This window comes from Gorilla gorilla, chromosome 6 (assembly GCF_029281585.2).
Source record: "Gorilla gorilla gorilla isolate KB3781 chromosome 6, NHGRI_mGorGor1-v2.1_pri, whole genome shotgun sequence".
Classification (NCBI taxonomy): domain Eukaryota; kingdom Metazoa; phylum Chordata; class Mammalia; order Primates; family Hominidae; genus Gorilla; species Gorilla gorilla.
In genome coordinates, this window is record NC_073230.2 from 73,525,805 (window position 1) to 73,548,548 (window position 22,744).

General features: G+C 37.8%; 1 protein-coding gene across 3 annotated transcripts in view; it reads left to right on the top strand.

The window, feature by feature from the left end:
* The window catches only part of ZNF727 (zinc finger protein 727), a 39,761-nt gene extending 17,474 nt beyond the window's left edge, over window positions 1-22,287 (top strand). The window contains exons 2-5 of one of the 3 annotated variants that reach the window (XR_008667211.1): window positions 6,007-6,133; window positions 6,630-6,725; window positions 14,387-16,439; window positions 21,693-22,287. Coding sequence is in view for 2 of the 3 variants with exons in the window: in XM_031012894.2 (XP_030868754.2) it covers window positions 6,007-6,133; window positions 6,630-6,725; window positions 14,387-15,660 (1,497 nt within the window). In the remaining variant the exon portion in view is untranslated. Of the gene's footprint in view, window positions 1-6,006; window positions 6,134-6,629; window positions 6,726-13,330; window positions 14,109-14,386 lie in introns of those variants that run through there. The other 2 variants (XM_031012894.2, XM_055346931.2) reach the window with 2 other exon arrangements.
* The last annotated feature ends 457 nt before the right edge of the window (window positions 22,288-22,744 follow it).

Consider the following 22,744-nt stretch of genomic DNA (forward strand, 5'->3'; position numbering starts at 1 on the left):
AATTCTGCTGTTGAGAGACTCTGATGCACTCTTCAATGTCATTTGAATTTTCAGCACCAGAATTTTTGCCTGATTCTTCAAAATGATTTTAATCAATTTATTAAGTTTATTGGATCAGATTCTGAATTTCTTATTTTTTTGTTGTTATTTTGAATTTTGCTGAGCTTTTTCAAAACAGCTGTTTTGAATTTCCTGTCTGAAAGGTTACATATCTCTGTCTCTCAGGATTTGCACACTAGTGCCTTATTTAGTTTTAGGAGGTTGCGTTTTCCTGAATAGTCTTAAATTTTGTGGATGTTCATTGATGTCTGGGCATTAATGAGTTAGGTATTTATTTTAGTTTTTGCATTCTGGGCTTTTTAATACCTGTCCTTAGAAAGGCTTTCCAAGTATTCAAAGGGAATCGAGTGTTGTAATCTAAGCCTTTGATCATTGCAGTCATATCTGCATTAGGGGACACCCCAACCTGAATAACACTGTGATGCTTGCAGACTTGTAGAGGTACCACTTTGGTGGTCATAGGTAAGATCCAAGAGAGTCTCTGGGTTACCAGGCAGACTCTTTTTCTATTTTTTTACATTCTGCCAAATAAATGGAATTTCTCTCTCTCTCCATGCTGTGCTGCCTGGAGCTGAGGCTGGTGTAACACTAGCACCCCTGTGGCCACCATCACTAGGACTACACTAAGTCATACCCAAAGCCAGCACAGGACTGGCTCTCACATAAGGCCCACAGTGACCTAGCTACTACTGATGTTCACTCAAGAACCAAGTTCTCTTCAGTCAGTAGGTGGTGGATCAAGCCAGGCTCATTTCCTTTCCTTCAGGGCAGTGAGCTCTTACCCACCCTGGGCTGGGGGTAGCAAAATGCAATTTGGTAGGAAGAACATGGAGTCAGAAGCCTTAGGAATCTACTTGGTGCCCTATTCTGCTGTGGCTTAGCTGGCACCGAAGCCATGAGACAATATCCTTCCTACTCTTTTCTCTCCTTTCTCAAGCATAAGAAGCCACTCCCCATTGTCACCACCACCCAGAGCCCACAGTAAGTACTTCCAGGCTACTGCTGATATCCAGTGAGGACCCAAGGGATCTTACGTCAGCTTGTGGTGAACTCTGCTGGGCCTGCTTCTTTTGCTTCAGGGCAGTGGGTTCTTCTCTGGCTCAGGGTGGTTCCAGAAATGTCATCCAGGAGCCAAGGCCTGAAATCAGTGACCTCAGGAGCTATCTTGTTACTGCTACCTCACTATGACTGAGCTGGTAATCAAGCTTCAAGACAAAGTCTCTTTTACACTTCCCTCTCTTTTCCTCAAGCAGCAGTCTCTCCACATGGCTGCCACAGCTTGGATTGCACTGCACTAGGTCTCAACCCCCAAGGGCTGCAAGAAGTACTACTTGGTTACTGCTGATGTTTATTCAAGGTCAAAGGTGATGAATCCTGCCAGAACTGGTACCTTCCCTTCAAGGCAGTGTGTTCTCTTCTGGCCCAGGGTATGTCTAGAACTGTCACCCAGGAACTAAGTCCTAGAAAGGGGGCCTCAGGGCTTTTTCTGATGTTGTATTCTACTGTGGCTGAGATGATGTCCAAGCTGCGGGACAAAGTCTTCTTTACTCTTGTCTCCCCTTTCCTCAAGTAGAAAGAAAGATTTTCTCCTGGAGCTGTGAACTGCACTGCCTGTGTCTGGGGTAAGGATGATGCAGGCACTTTCTTGGCCATCCCAGCTGGCATCTCACAAAGCACCAGGATTTGCCCAGAAATTGCAGTCCCAGTGGCTTACCTTTTAAGTTTATTTAGAACCCCAGAGTGCTTTAGCCCATGTGATGCGGCTACCTGAAACTAAAGTTTTGATTACTGAAACGGACACTTCCTCTCTGACTATGGCTAGTCTGAGTGCTCCCTCTGCAGGCTCTGGCTGAATTCTGCCCCATGTTGCTTTCTGCTGTGACAGGCAGCACTGAGTTTTACTGCTAAGTCTCACAGTTACTGCACTCTCCCTTTTGTAAGCCCATGGATTTTCTGTCTCTGCCAAGGTGCATTTCCAGGGAATGGAGGAGGGCTGCTATTGGCAATTAACAGCTTTGTTACCCTCTTCAGTGCCTCTTTCATGTGATGCTAAAACTAGGTCCTGTGATCGCTCCCCGGAGTTTTGGTTCTTATGAAGTTGCTTCTTATTTGGATAGTCATTCTACTTGGTGTTTTATCTGGGGGATGGTTGCTGGAGGGTGCTATTTAGTCATCTTGCTCCACTTCCCCCCTGCAGCCATGTTGTTTGAATTAAGTGCCACATGTGAGGCTAAGGTGAGCCCAGGGTCAACCACGAGCGCTTTCAGATACTTTCACGAGAGGTGAGTTTAGTTTTAGTCCCAGATAAAGATCATAGAGACTGCTCTGCTTAGGTTTGGTAGGGGCAGGTCGCTGCGGTCCATATTCTCATTGCTGCAGTAGAAATTTCTGGCAGCTGTGGCAGAGAAGGGCAACTGAGTGTTGGAAAGGGGAAACTCACATTTTGGTTTTTATTTAGGAGTTTACTGGTTCCAAACCTCCCCTGTGATAAAAGACAAACAAAGGCAGACTTTATCTGCAATTCTAGGACCTTCTGCCTGTGAGTGTGGTGATTTCAAGGGAAGGAGTTTTGCTCATGCTTCAAAGGCATATTCTCAAGAAACAGGTTTAATTTGTGCAGATAATCACACCTGGAAGGGATCACAGAGGAGGAGAAGAAAAATAAAGAAATGGCTTATTCTGAGGTGAATGTGTCTGAAGTCAGAGACTGTGTCCACTTTTTCTTCTGAAATATCACGTGTGTAGAACTTGCAAATGTTAACTTCTCCACTTGTGATGTTCTTGCCTAATCAGTTTAACTCCTTTTCCACTTTTTATTCTCCTGATAGTCAAGGGGCTCTGAGAAATACTTCTTTCTTGTGTACCAGAGCCTTCTCTTTATTTTCCACATCGTAGCTTTTAATAAGCCGTGAAAAAATTGTCACCATGAATTTATAACCTGCAGCATTACAAATGTTCCTTTTGTGGCTGTTGAACATGGAAAGGTGTGGATGCCCAAGATTCCTGTTTGAGATTGGATCAGGTCCTTGGTTATCACTGAAGAAGGAGACCATGTACTGTTTAGCTTCCATTAAATCTGTGCAAAACTGCTTATAAAAATGCACATTTAATGAGAATGGTCTTTATTGCCCAGGATAAGTCAGAAAGTTCTGAATAAAAAATAATTAGAAGAGACTTCCTCTCTAGGATGCTAAAGCAAGGAAATAAGAGAGGACACAAACAAATTGAAAAAAAAAAATTCATGCTCATGGATAGGAAGAATCAGTATCATGAAAATGGCCATACTGTCCAAAGTGATTTATAGATTCAATGCTATTCCCATCAAGTTACCATTAACTTTCTTTGCAGAATTAGAAAAAACTACTTTAAATTTTATATGGAACCAAAAAAGTGCATATAGCCAACACAATCCTAAGCGAAAAGAACAAAGCTGGAGGCATCATGCTACCTGACTTCAAACTATTCTACAAGGCTACAGTAACCAAAACAGCATAGTACTGGTACCAAAACAGATATATAGACCAATGGAACAGAACAGAGGCTTCAGAAATAATACCGCATATCTGCAGCCATCTGATCTTCGATAAACCTGACAAAAACAAGCAATGAGGAAAGGATTCCCTAGGTAATAAATGGTGCTGGGAAAACTGTCTCGCCATATGCAGAAAACAGAAACTGGACCGCTTCCTTACACCTTACACAAAAATTAAATCAAGATGGATTAAAGACTTACAGGTAAAACCTAAAACCATAAAAACCCTAGAAGAAAACTGAGGCAGTACTATTCAGGACATAGTCTTGGGCAAAGACTTCATGACTAAAACACCAAAAGCAATAACAACAAAAGCCAAAATTGACAAATGGGATCTAATTCAACTAAAGAGCTTCTGCACTGCAAAAGAAACTATCCTCAGAGTGAACAGGCAGCCTATAGAATGGGAGAAAAATTTTGCAATCTATCCATCTGACAAAGGGCTAATATCCAGAATCTATAAGAAACAAACGAATTTACCAGAAAAAACTAAACAAACAGAATGAGAGAAAATTTTTGCAATCTATCCATCTGACAAAAGGCTAATATCCAGAATCTGCAAGGAACTTAAACAAATTTACCAGAAGAAAACAACCCCATCAAAAAGTGGGCAAAGGATACAAACAGTCACTTTTCAAAAGAAGACATTTATGCAGCCAACAAACATGAAAAAAAACTCATCATCACTGATCATTAGAGAAATGTAAATCAAAACCACAATGAGATAGTATCTCATGTCAGTTAGAATGGTGATTATTAAAATGTCAGAAAACATGATGGTGAGGATGTGGAGATATAGGAACACTTTTACACTGTTCTTGGGAGTGTAAATTAGTTCAACCATTGTGGAGGACAGTGTGGCAATTCCTCAAGGGTATAGAACCAGAAATATTGACCCAGCAATCCCATAACTGGGTATATACCCAAAGGATTATAAATTATTCTACTATAAAGGCACATGCACATGTATGTTTATTGCAGCACCATTTACAATAGCAAAGACATGGAACCAACCCAAATGCCCATCAGTGATAGACTGGATAAAGAAAATGTGGCACATAAACACCATGGAATACTATGCAGCCATAAAAAAGAATGAGTTCATGTTCTTTGCTGGGATATGGATGAATCTGGAAACCATCATTCTCAGCAAACTAACACAGGAACAGAAAACCAAACACCGCATGTTCTCACTCATAAGTGGGAGTCGAACAATGAGAACACGTAGACACAGGGAGGGGAACATCTCACACTGAGACCTGTCAGGGGATTGGGGGCAAGGGGAGGGAGAGCATTAGGACAAATACCTAACACATGTGGAGCTTAAAACCTCGACGACAGGTTGATAGGTGCAGCAAACCACCTTGACACATGTATACCTATGTAACAAACCCACGTGTTCTGCACATGTATCCCAGAACTTAAAGCTTTTAAAAAAAAGTTTAACTAAAAAAGAGAAAGACTTATTTATATACACCATTAGAGATTACAGAACATGAGAGATATTTGTAGCTTAAATTTTGCTTAAAACTGATGTTTCTTCATGACTAGGCTCAGATTAAGTTGACCCTTTTTTGTGTTAATGTTAATCATAGCACAGTAGTGTCGTATCCTTTGTTAATCAGCACCGGATACAAACTTCTTTTAATATAGTTGATCTTCATTTATTTACTTGGTAAAAATGCTCTCTGACTCTTTTTTCACTCTAGAGTTAATTATTGTACTCTTTATTTTTAATGGGTACTTTGAGGAGTTTTATCAAGTGATGTGCAAAAACAAGATTAAGCCACATTTAATCTGACAGCTCTTCTTTCTTCTTACCTTCTCTTTGCATATCGCTTCCTATGGAAAGTGAAGGCTCTCATCTTTCTTTACTGGTCAAATAAACTAAAAACCTAGGCTGTGCCACTTACTGAATTTTTGACAAAATATTCTCCTTGGGCCAGAAGCAATGATACCACTGGCAAACTTCTTATCAATTCAAAAACTCAAGCTTTACCCTAGATCTTCAGAGTCAAAATCTGCTTTTTAACAAGATCTCCTGTTTATTGCTATGCACAATAAGATTTGAGAAGTATGCTTTTAACTCACCATGAAGTTTCCATGTGGGAAGTATAGACAGCTCATCTTGTATTATGTAAATATAGCATTAAGTAATGTACATGCCTGTGTTAATGTCCTTCATTTTATACTGTATCATCAAGAAAAGTATTGTATATACACTGGTTTCGTGATCTTATGCCATTTTTTCTCAGAGTTAAAAATACATTAGAGAATATTTCTGTGCTAGAAAGTATCCTATTGGATAACTCTAGTAACTCAAATAAGTCAGAACCAGCTCTCTTTACTCTCATTTTACCTGATGTCAAATCAAGAATTCTTTGGTCACTTGGTAAATATGTTTTGTTTTTCAGCGAGTGCTGACATTCAGGGATGTGGCTGTAGAATTCTCCCCAGAAGAGTGGGAATGCCTGGACTCTGCTCAGCAGCGTTTGTATAGGGATGTGATGTTAGAGAACTACGGAAACCTGTTCTCCTTGGGTGAGAATAACTTCAATATACAACTCATATTCTACATTAAATATTTTATTTCCTCTTTTTTTTTTTTGAAGTTCTGCTTTGCATAAATGAGTTTCAGAATCCTGCTTCAAAAAGAAAAAATTGGGTATCTGTTTAGGTAGTAAATATAATCTTTAAGATGTTTCATCTTAACATTAATCTTTCCCTTTTTTGAGCTCATCTGTATATTTCAGTCTAAATTATGGTAATGTCAGAAATTTGATAGCATAAAATATTGTTACCCACTCCTAAAAATGCAATTTTCACAACTGATTTTTGATGCAATATTACTGGGTAATAGAGCTAATAACCCACAAATTTACTTTCTAAATATTCTGAAGTTTCTGTTACAAAACAGTAGATGGAATTAATTTTCTAGAGTCTTCTATAATGTTCTCTCTTCTCTACTGAGCATAGTACTAGATTGGTAATCAGATTATCCTAGCAAGAGTCATGTTATTTTTTTCTAATAAAACAGGTCTTGCTATCTTTAAGCCAGACTTGATTACCTATCTGGAGCAAAGAAAAGAGCCCTGGAATGCGAGGAGACAGAAGACAGTAGCCAAACACCCAGGTAGGTGGGAGTGAGTGAAGCAAATGACATAAATGACGGTTCCCAATGTCAAGGAGGAAGCCAGACCTTGAAACATGCTTCCAGAAGCTCTGCTCCAGTGGAAATCGTTTCTGAGAAGCCTTCATTTCTTTCTCTTGCTTTAACATAGGGGAATTTTTTGTCCCATTCTTGTGAATTTTCTAAGCACTGTACATCCCCTTCAGTAATGTGTGTTGTTGTTGCTGCTGTTGTTTTTTTTTGTTTTTTGTGGGTTTTTTGAGTTTACAGTGATAAAGTCTTTTTCATGCCTTAAAAGAAAATGTGTGATTTGACTGCTTTTCCATTGCTTGGGGGAAACAGCAGTATCTATTTTTGAGAAACTATATTAAACCATTTTTTTAAGTTCTGTTTTTGGATAATGTCTAAATGTAGAAGTTTTGGTGATATTGCAATTTGGATCAGAAATCCCAGGAACACCACAAAAAGATGTGTGCTTCCTGGTTTATAATTTTCTATTCTATGGAGGCTTCAAGTGTGATTTTACAGAAATTTATACTCAGTAATTATATTAAAACACTAAGCATCTCCCTAAATGAAACAAACTCTAAAATAGTATTACTTCAAATGTTATTCTTTTCATATAAACAAATGTTGGCAAATGTGGCCAAATTCCTCAACTGTAATATAGTTCAGTGTATCTACTTCATACATTTATTAAATATACTGTGTCATTGGGGAGCTTGCAACATTGTTGAGTACATATTAAACTCCCAATCTTTATTTTAAATGACATCATTTTGTGATTTTATTTAGTATAAAGCTTACTGTGACTGTCATTCATATGTATGTATATAAACATGTGTATATATGAATGTGTATGACAGAGACATATAATACCAGTAACGTCAATTTTTTCACAAATAATAATTGAATATCTATATATTATATATAATGTATTGATTTTATATCTGTATACATAATGAAATGATTAATACAATCAAATTAATGAACAAATTTATAACCTTACATACTTACCTTTTTTGTAGTGAGAACAATTAAGATCTCTCAGCAAATATTCAGCATACCTAACAGTATTACTTTCTATAATCATAAAGCTGTACCTTAGGTTACCATAACTTATGTCTTTTCACTGAAAATTTGTACCATTTGAACAACATATCCCACTTTCCCCACCTCTAGGGCCTAGCACTCACCTCTATACTCTCTTCTTCTAGGAGTCCAACCTTATTATATTCTCCATAGAGGTGAGATCATACAGTATTTGTCTTTCTGTTTCTGTGATGTTTCACTTGGCATAACGTCATCTAGGTCCACCCATGTTGTAGAATGTCAGGGTTTTATTATTTTTTATGGCTAAATAATATTCTATTTTGTATATATGCCATGTTTTTTTTGTGTGTGCAGTCAGTTTCCACAAACACTTTAGATTGCTTTTGTATCTTGACAATTGTGAAAAATGCTTCAATGAACATGGAGGTGCAGGTATTTCTTTGAGATAGTAAATTTATTGTATATGCAGAAACGAGATAGCTAAATTGTACAATAGTACTATTAAAAATTTTTTTAAAGAACCTTCATACTGGTTTTCATAATGTCTCTAAGAAATTACACATCACCAAGAATGTACATCATTTTTTTTCTTTAATATATTCTTGTCAACACTTGTCATAAATCTTCTTTTTGGTGTTGGCAATCCTAACAGGTATAAAGTAATATCTCACCATGAATTTAATTTGCATCTGCCAGATTGGTGACATTGAGCACCGTTCTACATACCTGTTGCCCAACTATATGTTTTCATTAATTAACATTTATTTAGTCCTTGACTTATTTTTAAATCTTGTTATTATTACTGCTATTATCATTATAGTTGCCTTTTATTTATATGAGTTTCTTATGTTTCTTATGTGTTTTTGATACTAACCACTTATCAGATATGGTTTTCTTATTCTATTTTTTCTTGGTTATGCAGAAGCGTTTTAGTTTGATTATATTTGCTTTCATTGCTGTACTTTTCTGTTGTATCCCAAAATTCATTTTCAAAACCAATATTAAGGTTTTAAAATGTTTTCTTTTAAGATTATTAAGAATTTTGTCATACATTAGAGTCCTTATTTTATATTTAGTTAATTTTAAATACAGTGTAAGAAAAGTGGTCTAATTTTATTCTTTTACTTCTGGGTATTCCCTTTTCCCAGCCTCAAGCATGGAAGAGACTGTACTTTCTGCACTGTGTGTTCTCTGTGGCTCAGTGTCAAAGATGAGTTGATCTTACATGATTTGTTTCTGGGCTCTCCATTCTGCTCCACTGATATCGGTGTGCATTTTTATCCACAGAGCATCCTGTTTTTATTACAATAGCCTTCAAATGTAGTTTAAAATTAGAAAGTATAATGCCCCTAGCTTTGTTTTTAATTCTCAAAACTGCTTTGGCTATTTAAAGTTTCTTGTAATTACATATAAATTTTAAGATTGAATTTTCTATTACTTCGAAAAATTGTACTAAAATTTTAATAGGGGATTTATTGAATCTAAATTTTCCAATTTTATAGACTGATTTCAGCATGTACAAATCTTCTCTTGGGTCAATTAGCTGATAGAATCTTCTTGGGTATGCAGTGGAGAGGGGTTATACGTGGGTCACATGGCTGCTTCTTGGTCTGTTGTGGAGTTTGCCTTTAGTGAGTTTGTTACCAGGAGCCTGGGTAGTTGTTAATCCTGTCTTATTTCTTGGCAGACTGAATTGCCTTTAGGACTTTGATCTGTAGGGCTAGCACTAGGGCAGAGTTCTGCAGTAGGTTTGGCATATGGTGTGCCTGATGTGTGTTTCTTACTGAGTATGTGGCAGGATTTCCTCAGGTCACTCTCTGGGTACCTAGATTGGCAGAACTGGCCACGAACTGTGACTATCGGTGCTGAAACTGAGTCACTGAACTGTTTCAGAGAGCACAGTAAAGGCCAAGGTCTGCAGACCTACTGCTGTAACCACAAATAGGCATCTTTCTTTGGGTCTCTGGATGTGCAGAACCACTCCTTGACTATGGCTGGAAGGAGCCAGAGATAGTTATAGAGTCACTGCAGAATTTTAAGTGGGTCAAAATAGGTGAACCGTTTCTTGGTCTGTAGCTAAGACCAAGCGTTTTCAAGTTTGCCGCCTGAATGAGGGCCTGCCTTTTCAAAATGACTCCAATCAATCTTTAGCTCTAGCAGGTTTTAAAACCCTCTCCCTGAAAAACAAAATTATGATAAAGGTCTCTTCTTTGATAAGGGGTCTCACCGTATCACCCAGGCTGGTCTCAAACTCCTGGCCTAAAATGATTCTTCTTCTGCCTCACCCTACAAAGTTGCTAGGATTACAGGTGTGAACCACCAAGTCTGTCTATTTCTTATAAGACTGTTCTAGGGGTAATGAACACCCTTACCTTTTGTTCATATTAGAAAGTCTTTATTTTTTTCTTATTTTTTAAAGTAAATTTCTCCCAGATTAAGTATCCTTGATTGGTAGCATTTTTTTTTTCATCACCTTGAAATTTGGGAAGTTCTTAGGCCCTTTTTTTCTTTAAATAACCTCTCTATGACTTTTCCCCTGCATTCTTCTTCAAAGACTGCTTTCATGAATATATTGGTCTCCTTAATGGTATCTAATAAGTTACATATTCCATGTTGATGTTTTTCAATTTTGTGTGTGTGTGTTTTTTTTCATGACTCAATATTTATAAGTAACATGTCTTTAGTTTTCTGATTTTTGTTTTCTGGTCAATTATTCTATTGTGACTCTACAAAGTTTTTCAACAATTATTTTTCTGTTCCACAATTTCTACTGGGCTCTTTTTTTTCTTTGTTCTATTTTTGAGTTATTGAGCATACTTAGTATCATTATTTTGACATCTTTGTCAGATAATGCAAAGATCTTCTTTTCTTAAGGATTGAGTTTTGGAAATTTATTTCTTTAAGTGGGGTATGTTTTCTGTCTTTTTTATGTCATGTCATCCTTTTTTGAAATTTGGAAACTTAAAAACAGCCATCTAATCTAATATTTAAAGACTTGCTTAAAGACTGGCTATAGCAATGGGCCGGGCTATAGATTTTCAGTGCTTCACAAACATGTTCTCAGTTGTCTTTGGATTTTTGTGTGTAATTTCTAAGATAAAGAGACTTTTCCTCATTTTCTTTTCAGATTCTATAATCTTTTGCTTTCCTAGTTGACTGTGGCATTGCAATTCCTCTAGTATTGTAACAAGCATTCACCTTTCTTCTAGCACATACAAACTATAATTCTCATTACTCCATCATTTTCATATTAAGGGAGACAGACTCTATTAATTGGACAGTCTCCTATAATTTCATAACTTTAAACAGACCCACTGTTCTAGATCTCTCCTGAGGGTAGTACTGGGAGTTGATTGTGCTTTACTTAGCCCAATTGGTGTTGAGGGAAAGAAAGGTTGTGTTGGAAAGTCTTTAAGCTAGACCTGGTTACCTTCTGCATCATAGAAAATATTACTGGAGTGTGAAAAGAGTGGAAAGAATAGTTTACACTCAGAATGATTTGGCAGATAACACATGTGAAATGTCCAAAGGCGAAGGAGAAAACAAGAGTTTAAATTGTGGATTGGGAAGCTGTTCTCCAATGGAACTGATTCTTGAAAAACCTCTTACTGTCATGGAAGAAAATTTTTTGATGCATACTTATTAGGCTTTTGAATTATCTAAATCTTCAGTTTATTTAATAATCTGCTGGTGCCTTCACAGTGAGAGACAAACTCATATTTTTGCTGTGAGGATCTAAATAATGTAACTGCTCTTCTGTTGCTTTGAGGGATTTGGAAAATTTGTGCAGATTTTTGGAGACCACTATGTTAAGCTGTTTTTAAAAATCTGTTTGTGCCTTATGTTAGACATCTGTGAGAGGAGTAGGGGAGACATTGAGATTTGGTCAAGAGATTTGAGAGAGGCCAGGGACAGATGTCATATGTTTTCTGCTTTATAATTTCCAGTCAACTGATCATACAGAAAATGAAAGTGATAACTTTTATCAGAGTACAAAGCATCTGATTAAGTACAAGAAAATCTAAACATCTGTTTCACTTCGAAAGTATCTTTATTTTAGTAGGAACTAAGCTTAGAAATTTAAATGCTGTATGACAAATGCCGGTACTGTGGCATAGTTGATTTGATCTACTCAGCTCACAGAATGCATAAAAACACTAATACCATAGGACACTGTCCAGCATATAATAAACTCGAAATTGTTACCTCTTTCTTAATAACCATTATTTTTAAATTTTATCTTCTTTACTATGAAGATTACTAGGGCTGTGTCCTATATATATTTTTTTCTTTCTGATTTGCTGTATACCAACTATGCCTGTAATTTCACGGGTTCTGAGCTAATGTGCTCAAATGTATATGTTATATAAAAAGTGAATTAGATAATTAATAGGCACACCATATATTAAAATCTTTGATTTATATGTCTAAGTTTACTGCATACAAAATGTTATCAGCATTTTCATCAACTTTTCTCAGACTTTGTCTACATAATTGTATAAATTTATTTCTAATTGTTCATTTTATTTTATATCATATTGTACTGTATTTATATTGTTTATATTATTTAGTAATATAATGCTTTGCTTCCAAAGGTCACCTTATTGCCTTTACATTTTGTGCAAAAATAGTAGCTATATATTAATGACATAATAAATATGTCCAGTATTATTTAAGTGCCTATTTCATCATATTTTCTCATCAAAGCTTTTTATAAATGATTATAATGCATTTTCTATAAAATGTTATTGCTTTCACTATATACTAGTGATTCAAACTTTGTTGTCTTCAATAGCAACAACCTGAAATCAATCTAGTTGCCTATCAGTGGTGGATTGGATAAAGAATATGTGGTGCCTATACACTATGAAATAGTACACAGCCAAAAAAAAATTATGCTCTTTGTAGCAACACTGATGCAGCTGAAAGCCATTATCTTAAGTAAATTAATGCAAAAACAGAAAGCCAAATACTACATGTTCTTACTTACAAGTGAGAGCTAAATATTGGGTATACATGGATATAAAGATGGAAACAATAGATGCTGGGGACCACTAGCGGAGGAAGGGAGGAAAGAGACAAGGCCTGAAAAGCTACCTATGGGGTACTGTGCCGTCTACCTGAGTAGTAGTAGCAATATCCCAAAACTTCGCAGTACATAATATACCAATGTAACAGACCTAGACATGTAGCCTCTGAACATGTAGGAAAAGTTGAAATTGAACAAAAATACCAAAATATGTGCTCTTTATAAATGTGCAGTCACATTTAAAATGCATGGCTATCTAGAATAATTATTTTTTAGTAGTACACTATGTTGATTCAATATTTTTTGGTTAATTTTTTTGTTAAATTTTGTTTCACTATTTTATATTTTAGTGGCTCATGTTTTAGTTGGCTATGTCACATTAATTAATTGTGCTTTTAGTTTTTATTTGTGTATAATTTTTTATGCCAATATTCAACTCTGTACACATTAAAACAATATTCGGACAGAAGTCAGATATGAATCAGTCATATGTATATTGCCATTATAATTATTTATGTGTTTGTTTGCCTGTGTAAAATATTACTCCTGTTTTATGACTTGTATATTTACTTTTTTATTTTTTGGTTATTAGTCAATGATTGTTTTATTCTTAATTGTAAAAACTACAAGGGTCAGGCGTGGTGGCTCACACCTGTATTCCCTGCATTTTGAGTGGTCCAGGCGGGCGGATCACCCAAGGTCAGAAGTTCAAGATTAGCCTGGCCAACACGGTGAAACCCCATCTCTAGTAAACATACAAAATTAGCCAGGTGAGGCATGCCTGTAATCTTAGCTACTCCGGAGGCTGAGGCAGGAGAATCGTCTGAACCCTGGAGATGGAGGTTGGATTGCACCACTGCACTCCAGTCTGGGCGACAGAGAGAGACTGTGTCTCAAAAAAAAAAATTATGGAGACTTCTTTTATGTGTTGTATGGTCTCTTCTGAGAATGTGCCATATGTACTTGAGAAGAATGTGTGCTCTAGTATTGTTGAGTAGAGAGTTCTAGGTGGTTTGCAATTCTGTTCCAGTTTCTATTTCTTTACTTCTTTGATCTTCTGCCTGTAGTCACTTGCTATACCCATTCTCTGTCTATGATACTGAAGTGTCTCTGCTGTCTGAAACTGTCAAAGTATACCACCTTTATTTTCAACACTGTCATGGAATACAGAAATTAGTTTTTGGTAAGGTCTCAAAAAGCCAGAAACATGAACACATGTACCACTGTTTTATTTATTTTTGGAGGGGGAAGACAGGAATTGGGAGTCTATATTTAAAGTCATCATGGGATGAAGAGTGGCTGTGGTGGGTAAATATGAAATACTTTTATTACACTTCTATGTGGTTCTTGGCATTTTTCTCACGAGGTGCTGCAAATGCTTAACTGGTTCTTACACTTCTCACAAAGGCATTTTGGTCAGTATATTTCTGTTAAGCTTATATGTCTATAAAGGAAGTAGAGCCTGTGGTATTTTATTATGTCACCTTGTTAATGTGCTTTGTATAATTATATATTTGTAAAGTGTATTCACCTAAGTCTGATGAGGGAGAAATTTTGTGGTTCTTTTTTTTTTTTTTTTCAGCTGGCTCTTTGCATTTTACTGCAGAGATATTGCTGGAGCACGACATAAACGATTCATTTCAAAAAGTGATTCTGAGAAAATCTGGAAGCTGTGACCTTAATACTTTACGTTTAAAGAAAGACTACCAACGTGTGGGTAATTGCAAGGGGCAGAAAAGCAGTTATAATGGCATTCATCAATGTTTGTCAAGTACCCATAGCAAAATCTGTCAATATAATAAATGTGGCAAAGCTTTTGGGTTGTGCTCAGTCTTCACTGAACATAAGAAAATTTTTAGCAGAGAGAAATGCTACAAATATGAAGAATGTGGCAAAGACTGTAGGTTGTCAGATTTTACCATACAGAAGAGAATTCATACTGCAGATAGAAGTTACAAATGTGAAGAATGTGGCAAAGCCTGTAAAAAGTTCTCAAACCTTACTGAACATAATAGAGTTCATACTGGAAAGAAACCCTACAAATGTGAAGAATGTGGCAAAACGTTTACCTGTTCCTCAGCCCTTACTAAACACAAGAGAAATCATACTGGAGACAGACCCTACAAATGCGAAGAATGTCACAAAGCCTTTAGGTGTTGCTCAGACCTTACTAAACATAAGAGAATTCATACTGGAGAGAAACCCTACAAATGTAAAGAATGTCACAAAGCCTTTAGGTGTTGCTCAGACCTTACTAAACATAAGAGAATTCATACTGGAGAGAAACCCTACAAATGTAATGAATGTGGAAAAGCTTTTATGTGGATCTCGGCCGTTAGTCAACATAACAGAATTCATACTGGAGAGAAACCCTACATTTGTGAAGAATGTGGCAAAGCCTTTACCTACTCCTCAACCCTTATTAGCCACAAGAGAATTCATATGGAATTGAGACCTTACAAATGTGAAGAATGTGGCAAAACCTTTAAGTGGTTCTCAGACCTGACTAATCATAAGAGAATTCACACTGGAGAGAAACCCTACAAATGTGAAGAATGTGGCAAAAGCTTTACCTGCTCCTCAAACCTTATTAAACACAAGAGAATTCATATGGAAGTGAGACCTTACAAATGTGAAGAATGTGGCAAAACCTTTAAGTGGTTCCCAGACCTGACTAATCATAAGAGAATTCACACTGGAGAGAAGCCCTACAAATGTGAACAATGTGGCAAAACCTTTACCTGCTCCTCAAGCCTTATTAAACACAAGAGAAGTCATACTGGAGACAGACCTACAAGTGCAAAGAATGTGGCAAAGCCTTTAGGTGGTTCTCAGACCTTACTAAACATAAGGTAATTCATACTGGAGATAAACCTTACAAATGTAATGAATGTGGAAAAGCTTTTACGTGGATCTTCGCCCTTAGTAAACACAAGAGAATTCATACTGGAGAGAAACCCTACATTTGTGAAGAATGTGGCAAAGCCTTTATCCGCTCCTCAACCCTTACTAGCCACAAGAGAATTCATATGGAAGAGAGACCTTACAAATGTGAAGAATGTGGCAAAACCTGTGTTTCTCAGACCTGACTAATCAAAAGAGAATTCACCCTGGAGAGAATCCCTACAAATCTGAAGAATGTAACAAAGGCTATAGGTGGTTCTGAGACCTTGCTAAACATAAGATAATTCATATTGGAGAGAAACCCTACAAATGTAATGAATGTGGAAAAGGTTTTATGTGGATCTCGGCCCTTAGAAAACATAAGAGAATTCATACTGGAGAGACACCCTACATCCATGAAGAATGTGCCAAGGCCTTTACCTACTCCTCAATCCTTATTAACCACAAGAGAATTCATATGGAAGAGGGACCTTACAAATGCGAGGAATGTGGCAAAACCTTTATGTGGCTCTCAGACTTTACTAATCATAAGAGAATTCACCCTGGCGAGAAACCCTACAAATGTGAAGAATGTGGCAAAGTATTGAGCTCGTTCTCACACGTCATTAGACATAAGACAATTCATACTAGAGAGAAGCTCCGCAAGTGTTAAAAATGTGGAAAAGCCTTTAACAAGTCGTCATATTGTGTTCAACATCAGAGACTTACTACTGAACAAATGTAGTATAAAGGTAATGACTTGAAGAACATTTAATAACATCTTAGAGGGTCTCTAAGAACTTGCTTCATAACTGGGTGCTTTTGTGTTGGGTGCGTATATAGCCCTTTACTATTATGTAATGCCATTTTTTGTCTTTTTAAAAAAATCTGTTGATTTAAAGTCTGTTTTGTCAGAAACTAGGATTGTAATCCTTGCTTTTTTACTGTTTTCTATTTGCTTGGTAGACTTTTCCCTTTATTTTGAGCTTATTTGAAATGGGTATCTCAATTACAGCATACCATTAGATCTTGGTTCTTTATTTGCCACTCTGTTTTTTAATTTGGGCATTTAACCCATGTACATTTAAGGTTTGTATTCATATGTGTGGATTTGATTCTGTCATGATCATCTTAGCTGGCTATTTTGCACATTTGTTTATGTGGTGGCTTTATCGTGTCAGTGGTTTGTGTACTTTAGTGTGTTTTTGTAGTGACTGTTTATAGTCTTTTTCTTATTTAGGGCTTTCTTCAGAAGATCTTTTAAGGCAGGTCTTGTGGTAACAGATTTCCTCAGCATTTGCTTATCTGAATACGATCATATTTATTTTTTGCTTCTGAAGCTTACTTTGGCCGGATGTGAACTTCTGGATTAGAATTCTTTTTTTAAGAAAGTTGAATATTGGCCATTAATCTCTTTTGACTTGAGGGATCTCAGCTGCAAGGTTCATTGTTGTCTGAGCTTCTTTTTAGAGGTGACCTGGTCTTTCTCTCTAGCTGCCTTTAACATATTTTTTTCTCTCATTTTGACCTTGGAGAATCTCATGATTATGTATCTTGGGGATGACCTTCTTGTGGGGTATATTATTGGGGTTCTCCACATTTCTTGCCTTTGAATGTTGGCCTCTCTAGGTTGGGGAAATTCTCATGGATGGTATCCCGAAATATGTATTTCAAGTTGTTTTCATTCTCTCCATCACTTTCAAGCAGTCTCTTTAATTATAGATTTGGTTTATTTACATAATCTGTTATTTCTTGGAGGTTTTGTTCATTCCTCTTTATACTTTTTTCACTGTTCTTGTCTGTCTTATTTCAGAAAGCCAGTCTTGAAGCTCTGAGATTCTTCCCTCTGCTTGGCCTATTCTTCTATTAACACTTGTAATTACATTATAAAGGTTTTGTGTTGTGTTTTTCAGTTCTATCATGTTGGCCATATTTTTCTCTAGACTGGCTGTTTTTTTCCATCACTTCCTGCAATTATTTTTTCTTCCTTGAATTGGGTTGCAACTTACCTTTGTAGCTCAATGAAGTTTGCTTCTACCCATATTCTGAATTCTGCTTCTGTCATCTTAGGCCTTGCTGGTAATGTAATTTGGTCATTTGGATGAAAGAAGTCACTCTGGCTTTTTGTGTTTTCAACATTTTTGCACTGATTTTGTCTCATCTTTGTGGGCGTATCTTTAAAGTTGCTGAACTTTGAATGGGGTTTGGTTTTTTTGATCCTATTTGATGGTCTTGAGTATTTGATTGTGGTAAAAGGTGGATTCAGCCAACAGGCTTTGTTCCTGGGAGTTTTTTGTTTTTTGTTTTTTGTTTTGTTTTTTTTTGGGGTGGTGGAGGGGGCAATGCTCAGCTCACAACTCAGAGGCTGCATACTCTAAATGCTCAGCTCACAACTTAGAGTCTGCATACTCTAACTCTGGGGGAGTTGTATTGAGCCCCAACTGTGTTCTCTGGCTCCTTGTGATTTGGAGTCTGCCACTCTGTGGGACTAAGGTGCCACAGCTGCTGCAGAGTGCTAGTGGATATGGGGTTTCTGCCTGTCTTTGGGTATTCACTTCAGTGGCAGGAGCAAAGCAGCTGGGAGAGGGGGTTACCTGCTGGAGACTGTGTGCTATTTCACTAAAGGTGGTGTTGGCTTGGGGCAGGATACTGGCCAGTAAAGGTTTTGTTGCCTTCTCTGCCCCCCAAGAAGGAATGATTGTTCAGAGTGTGGGAGGATACCCTGTTCTCCGCACAGTTTTACCACAAAGGCCAGGGTGGGGCTTTCTGGCTCTCTACCCACCAAAGCTTCATCTACAATGGCAATTGCTGGGAGTGGCAGGGGCATACCACATTTCCATTTGCTGGTGGGGCAAGCAAAGCCAAACTCACCTTTGCAGACATGTGCCAGCAAAGTAATATGAGGAGTTGCCATGGTCTTGAGGGAAGCTGGAGTATAGGGAAGAAACATGTGAGCTGGTGCAGTCACAGGGGCTGCCTTGCTGGAGCTCTTCATGGGTCAGGCATGGCCCACCAGTGCAGATGCTATGGTATGGGCTCCTAGGGTACCTGAGACTGCCCTGTAAGCAGTTGTGGCCAGACTGGATCCCTGGGAGAGGCCAGCAGACCAAGGAGTGCTCAGTTGGATCAGCTTCTTCTGATTTGCAAGACCATCCTGCAGAAATTAGGTCCAAAAGTTCCCCTAGGGCTAAAGTCTCTTATGGGAGAAAGTTGAGCCTATGGAAATGGCCGTCAATGGCCACACTCTACTACAGGTGCTCTTGCACTAAACCCTCTGGGTACCACATGAGCTGGGTTGCTGCCCCACCTCTTTGCCTGTCTTCTGGTTGCTGCATCTCAGAGACGTGTAGGCCAGCAATCACTCAGTGCAGTCAGACCAGGATGGAGGATCTGTGCTTTTGGCCAAATTAGGGGTTCACTGGTAATGAGCAGTGGGTAGTTTGTGGGACCCATGGAGGATGGACTGGCCCTCTCTCCTTGGGTAAACTACAGCTTGTTTGAGGTGTGAATAAGGCACTTAGGGTGTTGGATTTTTCATTAGTCTGAGGGTAGCAAGGACAGTTCTGCTGCATAGGCAATGCCAAAAATATTTTCAGTTGCTCTTGGAGGCTCTGTCTAGGGAGTCGCGAAGTTGCTACTGGCTCAATAGCTCTGGCAATGATTGGCTACTGGCCCAGGCCTGGAGAACTTGCCCAGTGAGAATATATGAGAACAGGCACTCATGTAACAGTCTGGCCACTCTTCTGAAGGGCTGCTGCAGTATGCTGGGTGTCCACTGCAGTTTCTAGTCACCTCAGATTTTCCAGTACCTGATGACATTATCACCAGTGAATACTGTAAAACAGCAACAATGGCAGCATGCCCTTTTTTCTAAGAGCTCCATCTAAGGGAGGTATAGACCTGTTTCCAGCCCCAAAGCAAGTGTAGGAGGTAGCTGGAAACCCCTGTTGAAAGGTCTTACCCAGTGAGGAAAACATGATTGGCGACCCACTTAAGAAAGCAGTGTAGGCTGGGTGCAGTGGCTCATGCCTGTAACCCTAGCACTTTGGGAGGCCGAGGCAGGTGGATTGCCTGAGCTCAGGAGTTCAAGACCAGCCTGGGCAACATGGTGAAATCCCACCTCTACTAAAATACAAGAAAAGAAAATTAGCCAGGTGTGGCGGCATGCACCGGTAGTCTCAGCTAATCGGGAGGCTGAGGCAAGAGAATTGCTTGAACCCAGGAGGCAGATGTTGCTGTGAGCCGAGATTGTGCCACTGCACTCCAGCCTGGTGAGAGAGCGAGACTCCGTCTCAAAAAAAAAAAAAAAGAAAGAATGCAGTCTAGCCACATTTTTGTGGGACAGCTCTGCTGTGCAGAAGTACCACTTCCACCCCCAGTTTATTTGGACTCTTCAAAGCCAGAAGGCTGGAACAGCTAAGTCACACAAACAGCAAAAATGGCCGCTCACTCTTCCCTTTAGGAGCTGTATCCCAAAGAGGATTCAAAACTCCATTGATCAAAGAGCACCTGTGGTGGTAGCTGGAGACCCTGGTTGGGAACTGCTTTGCAGTGAGGAGGAATGAGATTGGGGACCTGCTTTAACAGACAGTCTGGCCATGTCTTTTTAGAGCGCCTGTACTGTGCTAGGAGATCCTTTCTGTCCCCGGTCAGCTTGGGCTCTTCAACACATGAAGGTTGGAATGGCTAAGTTGCCCAAGAAGCAAAGATGGTGGCCCACTCCTCTTTCTGGTAGCTCCATCCCAGGGAGGTACCGTACGGCTACCAATGGTTGGCTGGAATTTTAAGCCAGTAGTTCTTACCCTGTGGGGCACTGTGGAAGTGGGTCCTGCAGACCATCACTGCTCAGCCCCCTGGATTTCGCCTCTTGCCTATGGGTATGTACAAGGTTATAACCTCCTGTTTGCTGAGTTGCAGCTATTTTTTCTGGGAAGCCTGGAAAGCCAGAGTATCTGAGGCTCTTGAATCTCTGCACAGGCCTCAGTGGCTGCTCTGCTGAGACTCCACGTAGCTCTGTGTGTTAAATTGACGGCCTTGGTGAAGTGGGTTCATGAGGGTATCTCCTCACTCGAAGGTTGCAGAGATCTGTGGGAGAATCATGGGTTTCTAGGGTCACACATGCACTTACTGCTTTACTGGGTGGGGAGGTTCCCTTGGCTCCATGTTGTTCCCTGGTGGCCCATTGTCCTGCCTTGCTTTACTCCATTCTCCGTAAGTTAAGTTGTTTCTTTCATTAGTTCCAATGCAAGTACCTGGATGTTTCAGTTGAAGGTGCTGTATCTATGCACACCTTGCATTCTTCTCTGTGAGAGCTACACAGTCTAGCTCCTTCTACTTTTTTATATTAAAATAATTTATTTTCAAAGGCAAATATTGATGTAATTTAACTCTTACATTTGATGCTATGTCTTCATTCTAGAATTTATGTGAAAGAACATGGTCAATGGTTGCTGCACCAGAGTTAGGAGAAGTTCTTCCGTATCAGATAAAAAGATTTATATACTTTCCTATGGAAGATTAAGAGAACTGAAATCTAAGATACATGAAGAAATTCTAAGTGGAAAGGCCACTTAGTGGTTGGCTTACAGCAGTATTATAAGTGACAGGGTGTTAGAAGTGTGGTAAGTGATTAGGATAATATTCTGCATAGTAAGAGAAACAATTTGAATTTTAGAAGGAAATTGCTTTACCATTTGCAAACTAAGGTAATTAAAATACAGTGAATTTCAAAATGCCTTTTTAATGACAATGTATGAACTTAATTTATTTTAATAAACCAAAATTATTGTTATTGAGTTAAGGCTATTTTACATTGAATGTGTATCTTGCCACTGATGTTAACTTATCCCATCTTACCCAAGGTTGTAGGTCAACAGATGGTAATAATACACTATTGTATGACTGTGGAATAAAATCTCTAGTGATTTCTTTGTCAGTGGTCTTTAACATAATTTGGAGAATATGATTCCTACAAATTAACATTTTTGTTTTTCTTGTAACTACAGGTTATTATGATGTTTGTAATGAAGATGAGTATAATGGAGCTATATGTTTCTGAATTCTGAACAACTATTTACAGAATTTTATCCTACTTTTTTCTGTTGAAAATATGACTTCTCTCGTCTGCTAAACACGTACAGACCTTTAGTTTTGATTTACATCAATTTAAATATACAAATGTATCACTGTAAAATAAACTTTAAGTGTAACAGATTTATAGAGAAAGTATTCGTATTTGTTTATGGTTGTATACCTATTTTGAGAAGAAAAGAAAAATATTAGAATGAAACATAATTTTACATGTGTTGATATCTTGCCAGCAAACCAGTAATTTCAAAGATTTTGAAAGAAAATCTGTTTTCTCTGCTTTGTATTAAATTCATTTATCTAAAATGTTATTGCTCCTGACTTAGAATCATCTTTTGCAAATTCTTTTTTTTGTTTGTTTGTCTGTTTTCTTGTTGTTCACCATAGGCATAACATATCATTTTCTCGTCATCTAATTTCAGAAAACATTATTTGTACTATCCCCTCAGAGATTATGAAAGTGACTGATAAAATTTAATGGTGTTCATAAAATAATTTTCACATGTAATTTCACACTGAGTGTATTATTGTGTGTTATTTAGTATATTTTACATTTCGTTTCAATTAGAGAATGCTATTTAATCCAATTTTCGTTTAGTTATTGATCATTTTACTTTGTAAAATTGATATAATTGATTTTATTAAATTTATTGGGTCAATTTATTCAAGTAAAGAGTTGAACATTTTATTTTGGCATATACATGAAATAAACCAACAAAAGCAATACTAGCTATGTAATAGAAGCTACATAATTAGAAATAACTTCTTTTTGAAATCAGCCTGTTCTCTCAGGTGAAAAATTGAAAGTATCTATAGTGGTGACATTCTGCATATGAAAAGAGTATAATCGTATCCATGCTGCACAATTGACTCTCACAATTGAAACAAGATAAAGAGATGGACATTTTAGCAAAACTAAGTGAAAACCTTGTAAAATTTTTGGATTATGTTTCTACATTTAAACATCTAC